Here is a 22,248-nt window from a genome sequence, read left to right on the forward strand (position 1 = left end):
CAAAATGGAAACCTTTATCCTCCTTCCACTTCATATATTTGCCCATTGGTTCCTCAATTGATTGAACTAAAACCTGAATTATTTGACCTTCACGTGCAAACCAAATTGCTGAAAAATAGATGGAGCAGAGAATTTGTGCCATATATGAGCAAATGAAAGTTGCATAATTAATGATGGTGTAAGGAGAGAAGCTGTTAAATGCTTTGCTGCAATAAATGGGGGAAGTGGAGCCGAGAGGTCTGAATGTGAGCTCAGTCGCTGCACATCTTAGCAACCCTCACCAGAACTGTGACTGGAACTGAGACGGTGCAAGGAGACCAGCAGGTACAAATCATTACATGATGGAAACCCTCCATATCTTCATTAGTCCACCTTTAGCCGGTAGAGCTACTGCTTTACAGTGCCCGAGACCCTGGTTTGATCCTGACCTTGGGTGCTGTCTGTGTGGAGCTTGTATGTTCTCCCTGTGACCGCACGGGTTTCTTCTGGGTACTCCGGTTTCCTCCCATATCGCAAAGACATGAGGGCTTTTTAGAAAACCCTCGCTAAATCGCCAGTGCAAGGAGTGAGTGAGAAAATGGGATAACATAGAACTATGTGAACAGGTGATCAAAGGTTGGCATAGACCCAGTGGGCCAAAGGGCATGTTTCCATTCTGTATCTTTAAACTAAACTATTTGCAATTAAGTATGTCATTTCAAAATACGTTGCAGGCTATATGGAAAAATATTTTACAAAAATAACCTCATGAATGAACAAATGACTTCCAAAATGGCATTTTACTCAATAAATAACATGATTTTCTGGTTGTAATCATAATAGATCCTTTTCTACATTGCCGTTTTGGAACTCCGGACATAGGAGAGAACTTCCAGCCAAACATCCTTTAATTATTACTAAAAAATACTCTATAGCAACTGAAACATTCTATACATGCACAATTTACATACTATGGTGCCTTAACTGAAAAGTAACAATAAATATCTATATAAACTTTTTGTAATTGCCAATTAAAGTGGAACTCAATATTTTACAAATAATTCTGAACACAATATATGAGAGTTAACAGTTATAATTCCAGCCAAGTATAAATGTATTTATTATCTATTCCTCTTAACTCATGTCATGATCCAATTGATGCCCAGTGGTTTCTTGATTAGTACGGGTGTCAGAGGTTATGGGGAGAAGGCAGGAGAATGGGGTTAGGAAGGAGAGTTAGATCAGCCATGATTGAATAGTGGAGTAGGCTTGATGGGCAAAATGGCTTAATTATCCTCCTATTCCTTATGACCCATGGTTGCAGGCACATGGTTCTGGTCCACAACTACAGTAGATAACTCTACCCATCTATTTCCATTGGCAATTCTGTGATGCATCTTCACTAAACTCTGCAGAATCCACCCTGAAAAAAGATGCCTACTAAAAAGGTACTTACTGCAGTTATTCACAGTGCATAACACAACTACTGGAGAAATTCTGTGTGTCAGGCAGCACCTGTGGGGGGAAATGTACGTTGATATTCCAGGTCAGGACACTTCATCTGGAATTTTCTGATGTTGGTTGGCTCAATGAGTTTTCTTGAGTGGTTTGTTCTTTTTTTGTGCCAGTTTCCAGCATCTACAATGCCTTGTGTATCCATTCACAGTGCACATTTTGGCCAATGATGGATTGGTTTGTGGCAGTTCTTTGCTCTCAGATTTCAGAATGCAATTTGCTCTACCCAATGACAATAAACACATTCTATTCAGCAGATGTTGCTCCTAATAAATTTACCAGTGTTATATACATATTCAATCATGCCACTAGTTGTAACATTATCTTTTATTCTCCCCCATGGCTTTGTTGTTCTATCATCTACAATCAAGCATGTGTTTGATGTCAGGAATACCATCACTCATTCCGCATGCTGAGCAAATGGCATGCATACTTTGTCAGCATATCTAATGCCTGCCATCATCAGACTGTCTGGAAAAGCCCATTGTCTTTTCGCTTACACTTGAATATGGTCTTGCCACTTCCTCAGCAGCTAGATCCCAAATTGATCACCTATATTGCATTAATGGATCTTCTGTGCAATGCTGTTTATTAAGGCAAGTAACCAAACAACATTTACACATGTCCAACAAAACCCACTGGCAAAGTTTGTACTTTAACATATTCAATTTCATGAATGGATAGAAAATTGGCTTCATGGAAGGAAGCAGAGGGTGATGGTGGAAGGTTATTCGCAGACTGGAGGCCTGTGACTAGTGGTGTGCTTCAGGGTTCGGTGCTGGGCCCGTTACTGTTTGTCACCTATATCAATGATTTGGATGAGAACATATACGGCAAGATTAGCAAGTTTGCAGATGATACAAAAGTGGGTGGTTTTACAGATAGTGAAGATGTTTGTGAAAATTGCAGCAGGATCTTGACCGATTGGCCAGGTGGGCTGAGGAACGGTTGATGGAATTTAATGCAGAAAATGGGAAGTCTAACATGGGCAGGACCTACACAGTGAATGGTAGGCTCTGGGTAGTGTTGTAGAGCAGAGGGATCTAGGACTCCAGGTGCATAGTTCCCTGAAGGTGGAGTCGCTGGTGGATCAAGTGGTCATAAAGGCTTTTGGTACATTGGCATTCATCAGTGAGAGTATTGAGTATAGAAGTTGGGAGGTCATGTTGCAATTGCGTAAGACATTAGTGAGGCCGCATTTAGAGTATTGTGTTCAGTTAAGAAACCTTCAGAACTGGGTCTCTGTGCATCCCTTTGCAAATGGATCCTCGACTTCCCCAGCAACTGTACAATCGGTATGAATTACCAACCTGTTGGTAAGTTGGTATATAAAACTAAATTGACCACCCCTTTCCATTTTGTTTAAGGAGTGAATAACAGCGGGTTAGGTGGCTGTGGGCTTCACAGATTAGGTTGGGATGCCATTTGGGATAGCCAGAATCCTTTCAGGCAATCCAGTCAAAGGAACCACATTATGGATGCCAAGAACAAAGAGTAATAGTTACTATAATATATATTTAGCAAAGGCATCCAAAGAAAATTTTATAACGGGCAGTCAAACCAAAAGACTGAACATTTTGAAACACAAACCGCCCATAAATTAATATTATGCAATCTTTTACCTAATTAAAAGAAACACACCTGGAAGAGCAGCCTTAAGCCCCTGTCTCACGGTGCGAGTCCACCCACCAGTGACCCCAAGTGAAAGAAAAAATCAGACTCGTGGTTGTGTATGAGATTCCAAGTTTATATTCAAGAGTTTAACCGAGTTCCCACGTGTATGTCTAAGTTTGCCATTTACTTCTCATTTCTGCGATGTACCAAGTTCCTCTCCCGAGTTACTCTTGAGCCAACAACGTCTACCGACGTGTGGAAAAATCATCACATGGAGTGATGTCAAGCAGTTTTTTTTCACTATAAAAAGACCCAGCCTGAAGAACGATCTCGACCCGAAACATCACCTATTTCTTTTCTCCAGAGATGCTGCCTGACCAGCTGAGTTAGTCCATCATTTTGTGTCTATCTTTGGTTTAAACTAGTATCTGCAATTCCTTCCTTCAAACATTTAGAGCAGTTTGTTTCAAGAAACAATCCTTCCAAAATTGCATTCAAAAGTCCATTTGAACTGCATTTGTTCAAAGTCTGGCATCAATCATAGGCTATTTTTTTTTTGTTGAGAGGAACTGCAGATGCTGGTTTACACCGAAGATAGACACAAAATGCTGGAGTAACTCAGCAGGATATGCAGCATTTCTGGAGAGAAGGAATGGGTGACGTTTCTGGTCGAGTCCCTCCTTCAGACTGAAAAAACGTTTCAACCCTTCTCTCCAGAGATGTTGCCGGCTTGGCTGAGTTACTCCAGCTTTTTGTGTCTAGTAAGATTGTTTTATTCCCTTAATTCATCTCTCATCAAAAAGTTGGTAAACTTCTAACAAAAAGATGAAGTAAATTGTACATTAACGTTATTTTTTTCCGGACAGCAAGGTCCGTAGACCAGAGGGATAGCAGTGTGTGTCTCTCTATAAAGCAGTGGCTCAAAACATTGCTGATTGGGCAGATCTGCCCAGAAACCACCCCTTTCACACTCACCCCAGCCCTGGGAAACAAAGTTTTCAGAGCCCTACAGTCACCACAGCCCGCCCGTGAACTTCCGAATGAAAGACAAAGCTCAGATGTTCTCTTCAGCAGTGGCGTCCCAGAGTTTCCCAGCGCCTGGCCCAAGTTTTTATTTAAACTCGGGAAAACTGAATTTGTATTAAAAACCCGAATACAATTGGCCCTTAATTGTAAATATGAGAATGTTTTCCTATATTGTATGGTAGACTATCATCCGTGTAGATACCATAACTGGTACCATAATTACAATTGGTTACATCATTGCATCATGAACTCTCCAAAAGCTATCGGCCGGCGCATGATATTTCATGAATATCCCGTAAATCAACGTCAGAGAGCTGACTTTCTGGCTTATTATTCTTTCAACATGGAAGGAGGTCATTTGGCCCATCAAGGCGATGCCAGCTCTGACAGCAATCCCATCAATCACATTCCCCATTCATTTCCCTGTAATTTATTCTCTCTCACATGCTCGTCAACTGTCCCAGATTCCATTACTCACCGACACACTTGGGTTAATTTACAGCGGCAGATTAACCTACGTTCTTTGGGGATGTGGGAGGAAACCAGAGCGGCCGGGGGAATCCCCTTTGGTCACAGGGAAAAGGTCTAACCCTGACATGGACACCACCGGAGGTCAGGATCGAACCTTTTGATCGCTGGAGCTGTGAGAGGACCATGTGCAACCTTCTGCGCCACCGTTCCCAGGCAAATCAACTGCAGGATCCATACCGCATCCACGCTGCTGAAGCCAGAAAAACAATGTGGCAATTTTCCACACGGTTACTGTTACCACCAGCAGGCTTTGAGGCTGCTGTCAGCCACAGAGGGGAAAGTGTGCAGCTCACCCATGTGCCCTTCCCCTTCTCCCCCCACCCCATCCTCCCACCCCTTCTTTCCCTCGCATTATTTCTAGATGGCTTCTTTTGGAAGAAATCACTTTAAAAATTATTGTTTACCAACCCTTCTTGTATTTCACTGCTGAAGCACTGTTTGGTCAATGGGTCTTGTACCTGTGGTCGTTCAATTATTTGTTTCATTACGCCATCTTCACAATTTGCCTGGATGTTAGAATATGTCACTATGTAAAGCGTGTCATGGTTTAATAGTAATTTACTGGTTACTTGAGGAAACCAAGTGGAGTGGGCCCCGGCAGTAATTTCAGCTGCTGCATGAACACAAGACTTGCGAACACAAGACTTGCGAACACAAGACTTGCGAACACAAGACAGACCAACCAGCCGGCTTCACGGGGCCTCCCTGGAACTGCGGTGGGCTAGGACTGCAGGCTGGGTGAAGTGTGAACCAACAGATATCCTACACACCTTGAAAAGGTAGGAGGCACCTTGTCGCTTGAAAGGAAATGATTCACCATCAGGGCATCAAGTGTACTACACAAGTGGCTATAGTCTGGGCTCACAACTGAAAGCCTCCTTAACGCGGACAGACTGGGTGGAAAGTGCTGCCTGAGAAAACCCCCTGTATAAACGCATAAAATTTTTCGGATATAAATCCTGAGACGGGACACCTGTCCCATATATCTGCTTCTCCATAAAAAGTGCATTAATCTAACAAGGATTCATGGCACCATTTCAATGTGAAAAGTTAAAGTTCTGAAGGGAACTAATTGCCTCTCGCAATGCGGTTTTCCCCACACTGCTTGGTTCATTCTTTTTGCTCAGATCCCCAGTGAGTGCTTTTTGCTCCTTCACTGAAAAATTTCCATTAAGATCTGACTAATCTTCAACATTTCACTTCTGGCACTCAGGCCAAACCCATGAGTTACTCACGAGTCACTACGGTAAACTCACGGGCCATTGCGTTCTTTTTACAACGAGTTTAAATGTTTCAATTTTTAACTTCAAGAGTAAATTTGACTTGCGGAAAACTTTAAACATGTTTGAAATTTTTCAAGAGTTAACAAGTTTCACGGGTACGTACTGTTAGCGCCACGAGACACTAAGTTGCGTCCACGTGTTCCGATGTTCCCACTACATTAATTGTACGTGATTACCACGAGTTTGTTCTAAACTCTGGGTCACTCGTGGGTCGACTCGCACCGTGAGACAGGGGTTCAACAACAACACTAACAGATCCAAGAGCAAATCTGTGAATACCATTCTGATCTGAACGCCCTGGACGTAGCTATTACAATTAAGACTTTTTTAAGCCACAAAAGTCCTAATGGGCATGTTTTGGAAGTTGATGTTCATTTATTGAAAAGATGATTGTACCAAAGAAACTAGCCAATGCCTCTACTTCCTTAGATGGCTTAGGAAGTTTGGCATGTCCCCTAAATTTCTCACCAACTTCTACAGATGCACCATCGAAAGCAGTTTATCAGGATGCATCACAGCTTGGTTTGGGAACAGCTCCATCCAATACTGCAAGAAATTGCAGCGAATTGTGGATGCAGCCCACACCATCACACAATCTAACCTCCCTTCTGTTGACTCAATTTACCCTGGCCACTCGCCCCTCCCCTCTCCCATCAGGCAAAAGGTATAGATGTGTGAAAATGCATACCACCAGATTCAGGTACAGGTTAGCATGCAACAAAAGAGTTTCACTGTATCTCGGTGCATGTGACAATAAACTAAATAAACTAGTATATGGCAACATATAGTTTTGCTTCTATAAGTCATTCACAATTATTTATAATAGTTATACACAAGTATTAGACTCGACTTTGCGAATATAATTGCGATTTATTTTGTGATGAAGCCGACTTCATCTGCATAGGTCATGAGCATCACATCAAAACTCTGCTATTCAAGGTGTGGACTCCTATATATTGGCAAGACCAAGTGCAGACTAGGCAGTCGTTTCGCTGAACACCTTCGCTCAGTCCCCCTTGGCCTACTCGATCACCTGGTTGCCAAACACTTTAACTCCCATTCTGGGCTGAGCCTCCTACACTGTCAGAGTGAGGCCAAATGCAAATTGGAGGAAAAGCACCTCATATTTTGAAGATAGACACAGAATGTTCGAGTAACTCAGTGGGACAGGCAGCATCTCTGGAGAGAAGGAATAGGTGATGTTTCAGGTCGAGACCCTTCCGAAATATCAACCACTCCTTCTCTCCAGAGATGCTGCCTGTCCCGCTGAGTTGCTCCAGCAATTTGTGTCTATCTTTGGTGTAAACCAGCATCTGCAGTTCCTTCCTACACACCTCATATTTCACTTGGGCAGCTTACAACCCAATGGTATGAATATTGATTTAACTTCAAATAACCCTTAAATCCCCCTCTCTCCTTCCCTCACCCATCATAGTCCTACTTTCACTGCCGTCCTTCTGAATTTTCCATTTGCATCACTAGTTATCACCATCCCCACAGCCAACAATGGACCATTGTGGGCTTCACCTTATACTTGATCATCGCAGCTGGCTTTAATTTGTCCTTTTGCATATCTTTCATTCATGTGTTCCATGTACCTTTTCATATCTCTTGTTTCCCTCTCCCGACTCAGTCTGAAGAAGGGTCTCAACCCAAAACGTCACTTATTCCTTTTCTCCAAAGATGCTGCCTGACCCGCTGAGTTACTACAAATTTTTATGTCCATCTTCGGTGTAAACCAGCATCTGCAGTTCCTTCCTACACACTTAAATACAGAGTTCCTTTCCCCTCCTGCCAACATAATTTTTTTTTAAATCAAATATACCACCAAATTTTATTCGTTCTTGGCAGATTTTACATTCAGAAATCTACAAACAAGTATAAGCAGATTCTAGAGCCAACAAAACAACACTGTTTTGATAATTTTGAATAATATTGAATGCAATTTGTACATGGAAGGCTAATTCGCCAAAAAGGAATGCTTTGATCATCTGACATCAAATAGAGGCACGAGCCATTGTTATACCCTTAGGCCCTTTTACTACACAGTAAGATATTGAAAGTATAGACACACTCCAAACATTGTTAGACTCTACACAAGAGGGAAATCAATGCTGTACCCAAGAGCATAAAGGAGGCAGTAAAATCATGGCACACCTCATTTTGGAATAGAAACTGGAGAAAAGTGGGTACAAAACAGTTGCACTCCAACTATCTCCAACGGTGACAAATCGATCCAAATGTTCCTTATAAGGATACAACCTGAAATTAACCCTGCACTGGATCCAGTCACAATATTTGTGTGCACGGAAAGAACATACGGAACAAGATCATGACTGAATTTTCTTTCTTGCTTCAATGACATTTTTCTGCACCGATTCCTCAATGATTCTTTGCCATTGTTAGAGTTGGTCTCATCCAGGCAAGTGTATTCACAATCATTCCTTGAACTGCAGTTACATTGCAGCGAGATTGAGTAGGCTGGGATTCTATTCCTTGGAGCGCAGGAGAATGAGGGGTGATCTTATAGAGGTGTATAAAATCACGAGAGGAATAGATTGAGTAGATGCACAGTCTCTTGCCCAGAGTAGGCAAGTCGAGGATGAGAGGACACAGGTTTAAGGTGAAGGGGAAACGATTTAAAAGGAATCTAAGGGATAAATTGTTTCATACATAGGGTGGTGGGTGTATTGAACAAGCTGCCAGAGGAGGCAGTTGAGGCAGGGACTACCCCAATGTTTAAAAAACAGTTAGACAGGTACATGGATAGGACAGGTTTGGAGGTTTGTGGGTCAAACTCAGACAGTTGGTATCAATATAGCAGGGACATGTTGGCCGGTGTGGGCAAGTTGGGCCGAAGGGCCTATTTCCACACTGAATCACTATGGCTCTCTAATAATCAGTTTCTAACTACTTTCACTGTACTATATTTTCTAACTTCATTTTGATGTTGCTGGCGAAGGCAAAGCTTCTTGCTTGTCCAGGCCGTTCTGGAGAAGATAGAGGTCGGCCAGCACCTTTAATTGCTGCCGTCCTTATGACATTAGGAAAGGAGCTTCAGGACCTAGATCCAGTGACCACAGATAAATGATAATCCCATTCCAGAATGACTAAGGTAATTTGCAAGTGGCAGTTTTCCCATCAGCTTGTTATCCTTGCCCGACGTGGCAGCGGATGTCCCAGGTATGGGAGATGTTGGCACCAGAGTGGAGTAATAGTGGTGAATTTGTGGATGGCAACATTGTGTACTGCTGGTGAATGGAGCAAATATGTAGGGCAATGGGTGAGGTGCTGATCAGGCAGACTGCATTGTCTGGGATTGTGCCTAATCCAGGCAAGTGGAGGGAATTCCATCATATTCCTGTTGATGGTGAAAGGATCTCTGGGGGCCAGAAGGCAAGTCACTCACCACAATTCCCACAACACACACCATGACATCCCAAGGGATTATATTGGAGGAGTCCAGCACATTGTCAGGTGGGATTCTTTGAGTATGACTTTGTCAGTCTTTTGTTTGTTTACTCTTGGGAGATATTTCTCCTAGTTCAGTTTAGAGATACAGTGCAGAAACAGGCCCTTCGGCCCACTGAGTCTGTGCTGACCAGCGATCCCCGCATATTAACTCCACCCTACACACACACTAGGGACAATTTTACATTTATACCAAGCCAATTAACCTACAAACCTGTACGTCTTTGGAGTATGGGAGGAAACCGAAGATCATGGAGAAAAAAAAAACACGCGGTCACGGGGAGAACGTACAAACTCGGTACAGACAACACCCGTAATCAGGATCGAACCCGGAACTCTGGCGCCGCAAGCGCTGTAAGGCAGCAACCATGCTGCCCTATCTCGACACCAATCCCCAAACCGGCATTTGCGAGTTTTAAAATTCCTATTATAAATCTAGCCCATGAGGAAAAAGCCATTCTTTACCAATGAAGGTAGATCGGCAGGTTTTCTTTCCCAGTTACAATGCAGTATTTATGGAGGCTTCGTTTCAGAGGGCATTTAATAGCAAACTCTATTGATTGTTCTGGAATCACATATAATCCAGATTGAGCAAAGAGAGCAATTTCCTCTCCTGAAAGATACAATCAGTAGTTTGGTCATTAATAATAACAATTCTGGTTACTGACTGCATAAAAATTCCACTGCTGCTATCTGTGGATTTTTAATGTAGGTCTCTAGATTAATGTCCATATGTCTGGTTTACTAATATAAATAACCATCTCAGAGTAACATTTGTAGAGACAGGGAGAGAGAAAAAAACTGATGTTTTATGTCAATAACATTTCATCTGATCAGGAAAGGTGAGAAATCTCAAAGGAAGAGGCAAAAGGAATGTCTCTGGGTTACTCAGCTAATGGCAAAAAATGAAATTGAAAAATTAAACCACTTATTTCTGATAATCAGTGAGATGTGTGATTTAATGGGGAAGAGTAGCTTCCACGTTTCACAACAGTTTAAACATCACTCATTTTAATTCAATTGCTGAGAAGATAAGAGCAAATTATTATTCTGCCACAAAACACTGACAATGAAACCACTCTCACTTAAATTCTTCCCATAGTCATTCATTTTGGGAAATGGCCCTTTAGTCATTAACCCAACATTAATGGCCAACATTGTTCAGTCCCTGGATGCCATTTGGGGCAATTTCTCCTGTGGGCAGGAACCACTACTCTTCGGCTAATGAACAGGATGCGTGGGTAGACGGTAGACTACATAGTCTGCCGACGTTTTGCTCAGACTATGTCGTTGCATCATTTGAGGGACCCAGCAAACACATCTCAGAAAGAATTCTCATTTATATTATATGTATATTATAATTTCCTAATGCATCAATCTCAAGCTGCACACTTGTATTGAATTGATTGATTGATAGATACAGCAAAGAAACAGCACCAAATCTACGCCAACCATTGATCACCCGTTCACACGGGTTCTATGTTATTCCACTTCTGCATCCACTCCAACACACAATGGCCAATTTACAGAAGCCAATTAATCTACAAACCCGCACGTCTTTTGGGATGTGGAAGGAAACGAGAGCACCCAGAGGAAATTAGGTGGTCACAGAAGAATATGCAAACTCCACACAGCCACCATCCGAGATGAGGATTGAAGCCGGGTCTCTGGTGCTGCGAGGAACAGCTCTACCGGCTGCACCAACGTGCCACCCGTTTATCGGAGACTTTCAGAATCTGCAGCAATTGATCAATATCCAAATTAGCTTGATTTTGAGATCTCTGCATCAGACCTTTATGGACAAAGTAACACTTTTGCCAAGATAGCATTCCTGATCACGTGATGTATAATCCTTAGTCTGTGATTTAACCAAGTTAATCCAAGATGCTGATAATAACACTAATCAGTTTCAATGTCCTGTGTAGGTTATGGATAAAAACTGCCAAGGCACCTTGGTGTCAGCTGCTATTCATTACCCTCTCCCTGAAAATGCAGGCAGCAGATGAGGAGTGTGTCTGGATCAACTCGATCTATATAGTTGACAGGAGCTTTCTAGCTTCATAGGTAAAAGGAACTTTTATTAAATTTTCCCCAGGTTTAACAAGCTTCTTTATCAAAGTAGCAAAGAAAGCTAAGAGAGAATGAGTCAAATATATATTCTGTTTACACTATCAAATTAGTTTTATATAATGGGTGTATCTAATGTTACACTATTCTGAAAGAAAGAGGGATTGTTGGGATTATTTGAAGTTTGTGAATTCATATCATTGGGTTGTAAGCTTAGCGATTGGAACATCATGACATATGGCTGTATATTATCTTACTATAGTTCACACAATCACATTGGAATAGGTCTTATCTAAAGTAAGTCAAGACTGAACACATTTGTGCCACTGAAATTTGACCTGGAAGTTCAAAGGCATAAAGCCTAAACGGCCGCCACCACTGACTGTGGGTAAACTTAAGGGAAAAGTTTACCCACAGTGGTAGTTTAGTTTAGTTTAGTTTAGAGATACAGTGCAGAAACAGGCCCTTCAGCCCACTGAGTCGTCATCCTTGTATACTAACAGAATCCTACACACCAGGGACCAATTACAATTTTTTCCAAAGTGAATAAACTTACAAACCTGTATGTGCGGGAGGAAATCGGAGCATCCGGAGAAAACTGACTCGGTCACAGGGAGAATGTACAAACTCTGTACAGACAGAATCGAGCACAACTCTACCACTGCACCAAATAGCACCTTAAGGGCTACCAATGGAGCATGAATTCCAACAAACTGGTTGCAAGTTCTCTCTTGAACACTGTTAAGCTGTGAATTTATAACCGCTATTGGACACTTCTGCAGTTATTCAGTAAACTGAATAAATTTTAACTCATATTTCAACATAAACTGTCTCTCAATTTTGTAACTTTCTCTACACATCTGCCAAAGCTACACAGCAAGTTTAAAAGTACACAGCAACTCTCTTTAGACTAACAATGATAGTTTTTTTTTAAGTAAAAGCATTAATATTCAAGGCATCATGAGATTTGCATAAACACCATAAAAAACGTGCAATTGAGCCTCTGCTAAAGACATTAAAAGTGAAGAACAGAAGTGCATCTTAAATTGCATTAAAATAAACTGAAATTCAATACAACAGTTGCACGTCTGCACCTTCTGGAACAGAACATCTATTTACCAATCTGCTTCATCAAGCAGAGTTTCTTCACAATCTCTGACAAGCTCAGAATGTGTCATCAGATTTGTTTTTTTCTTTCTAGTCAATCCAAGCACTCTAAAAGCTTAAACAGCAGCTCACTTCTCCGAACATTGTAGCTAGCCTGGAATCACACACCGATTAGCCACGCTGTTGGTAGGGACATCCTACTCCAGCTGTTCCTTTCTTATTCAGAAAAAAAAAAAAAAATCTGCTTACTGAATCAGGAACTCTTTTCTACATGTTTTTTTTACCTGCTCGTCTTCTGCAGATCGTAAAGCCATTCTTGTGGTCTGAAATGTCTCTGCCCCACATAGCGATGAGTTAAGTATGAGACCAAAAGTACTCCAGAATTGACCATAAAAGTACCAGATCCAGTTGATTCTACTTCTTGAGAAAACTATCCTACTTGAGGCCCATTTTGTTGAGCTGACCACGGACGCGACTCCCGAGAGTGAAGCAAAACGATTTTGGTTTCCTGCTGTTGTAACCCTGAGGATATCATGCAGCCCCCAAGCTGCGGCGATACACTGATATGGACAGCCTTTACCGTGAGGATGTGATCTCACTCTGAGCTGCACTCTGCTCACTGACAAATTCAATAGAGCCAAATCTCCTCCCACAAATCTCTGGTCTGCCACTTATTAGCTGAGCCTGTAAACCTTCACAGGCTTCCAGGAGGAGAACGAAAGAGAGAGAGAAAAAAAAAAAAATCAATCAACCCTAGAAGTTTTTTTCTCCCCACATATGGTTTCCAGTTTTACAGTGCAGGCCTTGTTGTATTGCGAGCATTTAAAATGCAGTTGATTAACTGCAGTACGTGGCTTCTAGTGGGGATTGTTTCTTCATTACGCTCGTCTGTGTCCTAAGGTCCACCCCCCTAGGCAGTCCTTGTTGTCATGCATCTGCTCCATAACACATCATGTTAATTTCTCTTCAGTCAGTTGATATCACCCTGAGCTTCAGTGGAAAGAGCATACATTATCGAGCTCCCTCAGAACTATTATGGTTTGCCATATGGCTCCAGTTTATAAGAATTACTCAGATGAATGCTTTATTTTCTCTGCTCCAGAACGGAATGATTTTCCGTAAGGAAATATATCATCGTAATTCCAATTTCAGTGTATTGGCTTTTGAATATTGCAGTTTTTTTAATATGCATGTAACAATCTAATTTGGACATTTCAAAAATAACCTGATTTACCTAACAAATCAAGGTTTTCACATTATTATCCATCATCTGTCAATTTCATTCCATTTTGCCTATAGTACTCTTGGATTATATTCTCTGTCAATAACCATTACCAAAGCAAGCTTGGGGCAAGAGAATACTAGATAACATATTATTTTAGTTTTCTTTTGCTGTCACTTTAATTCCCTATTGTTGGGATTGAAGGCCTGTAATTAGGCTAATTGCTTGAATAAGATAAAGACCAAAGGGAAATGTTTAACCCAAGTCATTAGAGGAATGAAACGCAACTGGAAAATTAACTGGTAAAACGGCAGACTACCAATACGAGTTTCTGAGATATAAAACATTACCTCTCGTATTCAACCACTCGCGATGGCAGAGCAAGAGACACCAATATCAGGCTAACTGGTCTATAATTCCCTGTTTCTATCTCCCACCTTTCTTAAAAAGTGGGATAACATTAGCTACCCTCCAATCCACAGGAACTGATCCCGAGTCTATAGAACATTGGCAAATTATCACCAATGCATCCACGATTTCTAGAACCACTTCCTTAAGTGCCCTGGGATGCAGACCATCAGGCCCTGGGGATTTATAAGTCTTCAGTCCCTTCGGTCTACCAACACCATTTCCTGCCTAATGTGGATTTCCTTCAGTTCCTCCGTCATCCCAGATCCTCTGGCCACTACTATATCAGGAAAATTGTTTGTGTCCTCCTTTGTGAAGACGGATCCAAAGTACCTGTTCAACTCATCTGCCATTTCCTTGTTCCCCATAATAAATTCACCTTTTTCGGTCTTCAAGGGTCCAACTTTGGTCTTAACTATTTTTTTTCTCTTCACATACCTAAAGAAGCTTTTACTATCCTCCTTTATATTCTTGGCTAGCTTACCTTCTTACCTCATCTTTTCTCCCCGTATTGTCTTTTTAGTTATCTTCTGTTGCTCTTTAGACATTACCCAATCCTCTTGCTTCCTGCTCATCTTTGCTACGTTGTACTTCTTCTATTTTATTTTTATACTGTCCCTGACGTCCCTTGTCAGCCACGGTCGCCACTTACTCCCCTTGGAATCTTTCTTCCTCCTAGGAATGAACTGATCCAGCACCTTCTGTATTATTCGTAGAAATACCTGCCATTTTTGTTCCACTGTCATCCCTGCTAGGGTATCTTTCCAGTCAACTTTGGCCAGCTCCTCCCTCATGGCCCCATAGTCCCCTTTATTCAACTGAAACACTGACACCTCCGATCTAGTCTTCTCCCTCTCCAATTGTAAATTAAACCTGACCATGTTATGGTCACTACCTCCTAATGGCTCATTAACCTTGAGGTCCTTGAACATCCAGTTCATTACATAACACTAAATCCAGAATTGCCTTCTCCCTGGTAGGCTCCAATACAAGCTCCAATACAAGAATCCATCACAAAGGCACTCTACAAAGTCCCTTTCTTGGGGTCCAGTACCAACCTGATTTTCCCAGTCTACCTGCATGTTGAAATCTCCCATAACAATGACAGCATTACTTTTGCTACATGCCAATTTTAACTCCTGATTCAACTTTCACCCTATGTCCAGGCTACTGTTTGGGGGACGTAAGATAAGCCCCATTAGGGTGTTTTTACCCTTACAATCCCTTAGTTCGATCCATAATGACTCCACATCTCCTGTTTCAATGTCACCCCTTGAGCAAGGGACTAAAGTTTATTCCTCACCAACAGAGCAACCCCACCCCCTCTGCCCCTCTGTCTGTCTTTTCAATAGGAGGTATACCCTTGAATATTCAGATCCCAGCCCTGGCCCTCTTGCAGCCATGTCTCTGTAACATAGAAACATAGAAACATAGAAAATAGGTGCAGGAGTAGGCCATTCGGCCCTTCGAGCCTGCACCGCCATTCAATATGATCATGCCTGATCATCCAACTCAGTATCCTGTACCAGCCTTCTCTCCATACCCCCTGATCCCTTTAGCCACAAGGGCCACATCTAACTCTCTCTTAAATATAGCCAATGAACTGGCCTCAACTACCTTCTGTGGCAGAGAATTCCACAGATTCACAACTCTCTGGGTAGCGAACGTTTGTCCTCATCTCAGTCCTAAATGGCCTACCTCATAGTCTTAAACAGTGACCCCGGGTCTGAACTCCCCCAACATCGGGAACATTTTTCCTGCAGTTACAGTAAGTGAAAATCTAGCAGGCAAGCAGGATACTTTCTCCAACCACCCCCATTTGACAGCCACCATCTTCCACCGCTTCTACCCAGTGCTTGGTACTTACTTCCAGCAGCCATTGGTTGCCTCCAGGATGCACCGAACCGCAGCCTGATCCAGGGCGAATTCGGCACAGAGAATCTCACAGCAGCGGCGCAACGCTTCCGACGTGTCCGATTCTTGCACTGAGGCTGCTCCATGGCCAGAGCTAGTCGCCAGCCTGGCAAACACTCGCCAGTCCTGGCTCCCCGTCCGCATCTGCCCCTGCCGCTGCTTCTGCTTCCCACGGCCCATGCAGTTGATATTAGTTTTGAAATTCTCGTTGATCACAGAATTTCTCACGGCGTGAGAAATTCTGTGATCAGCATGAGAGCGTGAGAATTGGGCAAAATGCGTGAGTCTCATGCTCAATGCGTGAGAGTTGGCTGTTCTGCTTGTCTGTACCGAGTTTATGTTCTCCCATGATCTGCGTGGGTTTTCTCCAGGATCTCCAGTTTCCCACACTCCCAAGACGTACAGGTTTGTAGGCTGATTGGCTTGGTTAAATTATAAATTGTCTCTAAGGTGTGTACCATAGTGTTAATGTGCAGGGATCACTGGTCGACGCGGACTCGGTGGGCCGAAGAGCCTGTTTCCGTGCTGTGTCTCTCAACTAAACTAAACTCCTGAGATCAACAGGTTCGCACAATCCTTTCCTCAAGGTCAAGTTAACCTAGACAGCTACAAATACAATAACTTGTAGGAAGGAACTATAGATGCTGGCTTAAATCGAAGATAGACACAAAATACTGGAGTAACTCAGCGGGACAGGCAGCATCTCTGGAGAGAAGGAATAGGTGACGTTTCGGGCCGAGACCCTTCCTCAGACTCAATAACTGTATAACTGTAGCAGCTTTGGCATCCCAAAGTATTTCACGGGAGTATTTTCAAACTAAATTTGTCATGTAAGAATATATTAAGGAAGGTGACAAAGGGCTGAATGATGGCATCTGAAAGGTCTATTGAAAATATTTCATGGCAAGAATGTAGAGAGTAAGTGAGGGTTTGGGAAAGAATTCCAGACTTTGCAGGAATGAAAATAACACAAAAAAAGTTTTCAGAAGAGAAGAATTAGTGGAGAGCCAGGAAAGGTTATGGTCATTGGGGGCTGGGAAAATTGGAGAACACCTGGAACAGGACTAATGTGAATTGGTCGGTGAGGACTTTAGAAAATGTTCAATCATGCTATCAAATCTTATGTTCTTTTTGAAGAAATTAATGAAAAACTTTCATTACAAGCATTACTCAAGATGATCAAAGCAATCCTGGATCTAGGGAATTTTAGACCACATTTTATTTTCGCTTTCTTTTGCCTTCAGCTTCTTTCCCTTTTGTTGGGATGAGGCTTGTAATTGAGTAAGGTGAAGAGATCGAGAGAAGTGTCCCAACTAAACCATCACAGGAACAAAAAAGCAACTGAAAAAAGATAACAGGTAAACAACATGTTTATCACAATTACTTAGATATAAAATGTGACCTCTCACATTCTAAGTAATAGTAAAATAACACTATCTAAGGTCAAGATGGCGGCACTGGCTTAGCAGCTGCGGCCCACCTGCAGTCCGTCTGGTTTTTTCTTTCTTTTTGTTCCTTTGTCATGTTTTAGTTAATTTTGTTTTATTAAGTTGTGTATGTGTGTGGGTGGGGTGGGAGAAACATGTTTTGGTCTCTTCCTTCGGGGGATGCAACTTTTTTTCTGTCGTATTCCCCGTCCCCGTCTCCGTCTGCGCCGAGGCCTAATGGCGGAGCTGGCGGCCTCGGAGCTGTGGCGGCGGTGGCAGCAGAAGCCGCAGCGGCAACGGAGACCCGACTCGGCCTCGGAGCTGTAGCAGCGGCAGCAGCGGCCCCGGAGCTGTAGCAGCAGCTGCGGCAGCGGCAGCGGATACCCGACTCGGCCTCGGAGCTGTAGCAGCGGCAGCAGCGGCAGCAGAGACCCAACTCGGCCCCAGAGCTTTGGCGGAGGCAGCGGCATCGGAGACCCGACTCGGCCCCGGAGCTGTGGCGGAGGCAGCGGCAGCAGAGACCCAACTCGCCTCAGAGCTGTGGCGGTGGCGGCAACGGCAGCCGCAATGGAGACCCGACTCGGCCCCGGAACCGTGGTGGCGGCAGCAGCGGCAGCGGAGACTCGACTCGGCCTCGGAGCTGTGGCGGCGGCACCGACCACCCGTGGAGTTTGAACCGGCCCGTTCGCAGAGCACGGTTGAGCCGCGGGATTTACCATCACCCGGTGGAGTCACAACATCTGGAGCCTGGATCACCTCGGCGCAGAGGGAGAACAAAGAGGGAAGAGACAGAGACTTTAAGATTTTGCCTTCCACCACAGTGAGGAGGTGTTTGGTGAACTCACTGTGGTGGATGTTAAATTTGTGTTGATTGTGTGTTTTTGTCATTTTTTTCTTATATGTATGACTGCAGGGAAACAAAATTTCGTTCAGACCGAAAGGCCTGAATGACAATAAACGAATCTAATCTAAACGTTCAACCATTTTGGATAATGGTGTGCTAAACGAGTTATGGTGACAACTGAAAGAATGTTTATCTCCCCAAAGAATGGTGTGAGTGCAAGTCCCACTCCAGAAATTTCAAAATAAATTTGTAGTGTTTGAAACTTCAGAACTGTTCTGAGGGAATGTTTCATGGGCAGTCTTTCAAATGGATCATTAAATCGAGTCCTGGAAATTCTCTTAATTGGACCGAAAATATCTCAAAGCACTGCCTTGAAGAGTCGGGAAGATTTCCCAATGCTTTGGTCAATTGCGAACCATCAAAAAACACCACCAGAAACTGATTATGTGCACACTTTTACTTCGTTTAGTTTACAGATGGAGCATGGAAACAGGCCCTACAACCCACCAGCTTCACGCCAACCATTGATCACCGGTTAACCCACTTTCTCATCCACTTTCTAAACACTAGAGGCAACATACAAACGGCAATCAACGGACAAATCTGCACGTCTTTGGGATGTGGGAAGAGACCAGGAGAAACCCGTGCATCAAAGGGAGAATATGCCAACTCCTCACAGACAGGTTTGAATCTTGGTCCCTGGCGCTGTAAGGCAGCAGCTCTACCAGCTGTGCCACTGTGGTACCCCTAAATTAGTTGCATGTATTTTGTATTCAACCAGAATGTCACACTTCCAAAGTATTTGGACAGGTTCATGGATAGGAAAGGTTAGAGGGATATGGGCCAAACACACAAACGTGGGACTAGTGTAGATGGGTCATGTTGGTCGGCATTGACATTCTGGGTCAAAGGGCCTGTTTCTGTGCTGTACGACCCTATGACATCTCCCCAATTGCAAAGCATTGTGGCTTTGCAAAGCAGTAAAAGGGGTTAAATGAGTGCAACATTTTGATGAGATTTCTCTTGGGCTGTCAAAGAAAAAAAGTAACAAGATTGAAAAAAAGTCAACATTTTTCCGTAAAGGAAATTATGTCAAAAGACTGGAAGGTAATGAGTCTATAAAAAAACAAGGGGAAATGATTTACCCACCTAATTATAAATCAATTAATGTAGAGTTGATGATTTAAAAAAACGGATTAATGAAGAAAGGTAGGGGTTAATGAGGGAAGCAGACTTGCAAAGGTCATTCCATAATTGAGTTATGAGTAGATTGCTGATTGCGTACAAGTAATAGCGATTGCAATAAAAGTGCCATATTTAGTCCCTGATAAAGTGCTGTGTAAGAAGCATGTGCAGTTTAAGACACTATTGGGTGGAACTTTATCAGCAGTCTTCATTAAACTGCAACAAACTCATTATGCTGCACTTCTGAAATCTGGTCCAGAATTGCAGTTTAACAGCATAATAAAATTCACAGCCATGCCCATATTGCATGAGATTCATACGTGACAAGGAAAGATCTCAACCTGCAGGTTTTAAGAATAATCTAGTAGTCCACTGGTGCAAAGGGAGGAGCAGCTAAAAATTACAACATAGAAAGCAACTGCTAATTAGTTCTTCCCCTAGAGTTACAAAATGTTCCCAGAGCTAATGCTGGAACATCTGTCTGTACACAAACGTTACTTAGATATGAGCAGGAGTTAATATCAACTTGCCTGGACACTAGGGTTGCCAACTTTCTCACTCCCAAATAATGGACAAAAGGTCAAAGTAAGGGACTAATTCCCGACGGCAATTCGTTGACCGACTCGGCAATGGCTGGGATGAGTTGGCCCGGGTGCTGGACTGCCCACAAAGCCCAGTCGGCGAGCCAGCTGACGAGTTTTGGCTCGGGCGATGTCGCTTGCAAAGTCCGGCGCCCGGTCCAAAACTCCTCAGCTGTCCCGCTGGTTGGGCTTTGTGTTCTGCTACATGCATTCCAGCACCCCATCCAACTCAGGAACTGATGACCGGCCATGAGAAGGAGGGGTGGTGGTGTCGGCAGTAAGTAAAGGTCTGAAGGTCGGACAGCTGGTCAGGCTGCCGACCGACGGGGCCACGGACGATGTGCTGCTGCTGCACTCCATGGGCTGCACTACATTGGGATGGGTGAAGCAGGGCCGAAAGCGGCACTGCGACCCGACAGTCCCCTAGACCCGAGTAGTAAGTCAAATATAGGACAAGGGCAGACCCATATGGGACAAACCAATTAGCACAATATAGGGGATGTCCTGGCTAATACGGGACAGTTGGCAACCCTGACAATGTGTTGTTAATCCTGGCCAAATTATAGCAGCCAGGATATTAAAATTGAGTAAAGGCTTGTGTGCTGCTAGGCCAGATGCATGGCAGATGAAGTTTAATGTGGATAAATGTGAGGTTATCCACTTTGGTATGAAAAACAGGAAGGCAGATTACTATCTAAATGGCGTCAAGTTGGGAAAAGGGGAGCACAACGGGATCTGGGGGTCCTTGTTCATCAGTCTATGAAAGTAAGCATGCAGGTACAGCAGGCAGTGAAGAAAGCGAATGGCATGTTGGCCTTTATAACATGAGGAGTCGAGTATAGGAGCAAAGAGCCCCTTCTGCAGTTGTAGAGGCCCCTAGTGAGACCACACCAGGAGTATTGTGGGCCGATTTGGTCGCGAAGCTTGATAAGATTATGGGAAGAAACATCATCATCTTGTTGTTGTTAATAGATGGAGAATGTAATAGTCACACCTATGTATATCAGATTATCTGATTATTTTGTTAGCATAAATGATGGTTTATCATAAATGATAAAAAGGAAGGAATGTTAATCCTGGCCAAATTGGAGCAGCCAGGACATTAAAATTGTGCGGCTTGTGTGCTGCTAGGCCATTTTGGTCAAGTTAAATGTGCCTTTTGCAGAACTGGGACAAGCTGCTGAATGGTGCCAGTTTGACTGTGGCCTAGATAAGAGCTGTAGTGAAAGAATGGGACATCTGCAGTTTTGGTACAATAAGGTGTAAATTGCATGGAACTGATTGAGTCAATGCAAACCAGATATACATAGTGTAAATAATGTTGAAAAGCCTTATTTGGACAGTTGTTGATTGGTTAAGATGTTGAGCTTTGTCTGGGTTGTCTGAATCCCGAGGCACATATTGCATAATTCATCTCTGTAAACTTCCATCTAGAAGCTTTGTCGGATACATTATATTAGTTACTGTGTTATTGGGTTAGGGAACTGTCTATCATGTACTGTGTTAATCGATGTACTGTGTACTGTGTAAGGGTTTCGGCCCGAAACGTTGCCTATCTCCTTCGCTCCATAGATGCTGCTGCACCCGCTGAGTTTCTCCAGCATTTTTGCGTACCTTCGATTTTCCAGCATCTGCAGTTCCTTCTCAAACACTGTGTTAATCGATATTTGTTATTGGACTGTATAGAGACCTCTCCCATGTGGTTCGGCCCCTCAAGGTTCGGGGACCTATAAAAGGTAGCTTCCATGAGGTCTGATGTCGATCTTCTGGAAGAACGCTTGGGACTGCGTGACCTTTCGTAGTATCTCTGCTTGCACGACGCTAGAAGGGCTTGACCAAGCAGATACAAGGATTGAACCCGCAGTGGTTAGGTATTGTAGAGGGGAATTTGTGTTGTGTTATCCAAAATAAAGTTTAGTTGCTCAAGTGCTTGATTCAGTATTTTATTGACTGAAACTAGACGGGGGGAGCTTAGAACGAGCTATTTACATGTCAGGCACTGTAAAAAAGAGTAAGATTTCAGAGGACAAGCAGACAGTGGACAACATAATTCAATACCTGTTTACAGTTTATC

General features: G+C 43.1%; 1 protein-coding gene across 4 annotated transcripts in view; it reads right to left on the reverse strand.

Moving 5' to 3' along the window:
- The window catches only part of cep85l (centrosomal protein 85 like), a 246,642-nt gene that overhangs the window by 199,901 nt on the left and 24,493 nt on the right, over positions 1 to 22,248 (reverse strand). Inside the window, exon 1 of one of the 4 annotated variants that reach the window (XM_033021175.1) lies at positions 12,878 to 13,430. The exons of 1 other annotated variant lie outside the window; for it this stretch is intronic. In XM_033021175.1, coding sequence (XP_032877066.1) covers positions 12,878 to 12,938 — 61 coding nt within the window. In that variant the 5' untranslated portion in view covers positions 12,939 to 13,430. Of the gene's footprint in view, positions 1 to 12,877; positions 13,431 to 22,248 lie in introns of those variants that run through there. 2 more of the 4 variants (XM_033021171.1, XM_033021174.1) reach the window with 2 other exon arrangements.

This window comes from Amblyraja radiata, chromosome 5 (genome assembly GCF_010909765.2).
Source record: "Amblyraja radiata isolate CabotCenter1 chromosome 5, sAmbRad1.1.pri, whole genome shotgun sequence".
NCBI classification, from domain to species: Eukaryota; Metazoa; Chordata; class Chondrichthyes; order Rajiformes; family Rajidae; genus Amblyraja; species Amblyraja radiata.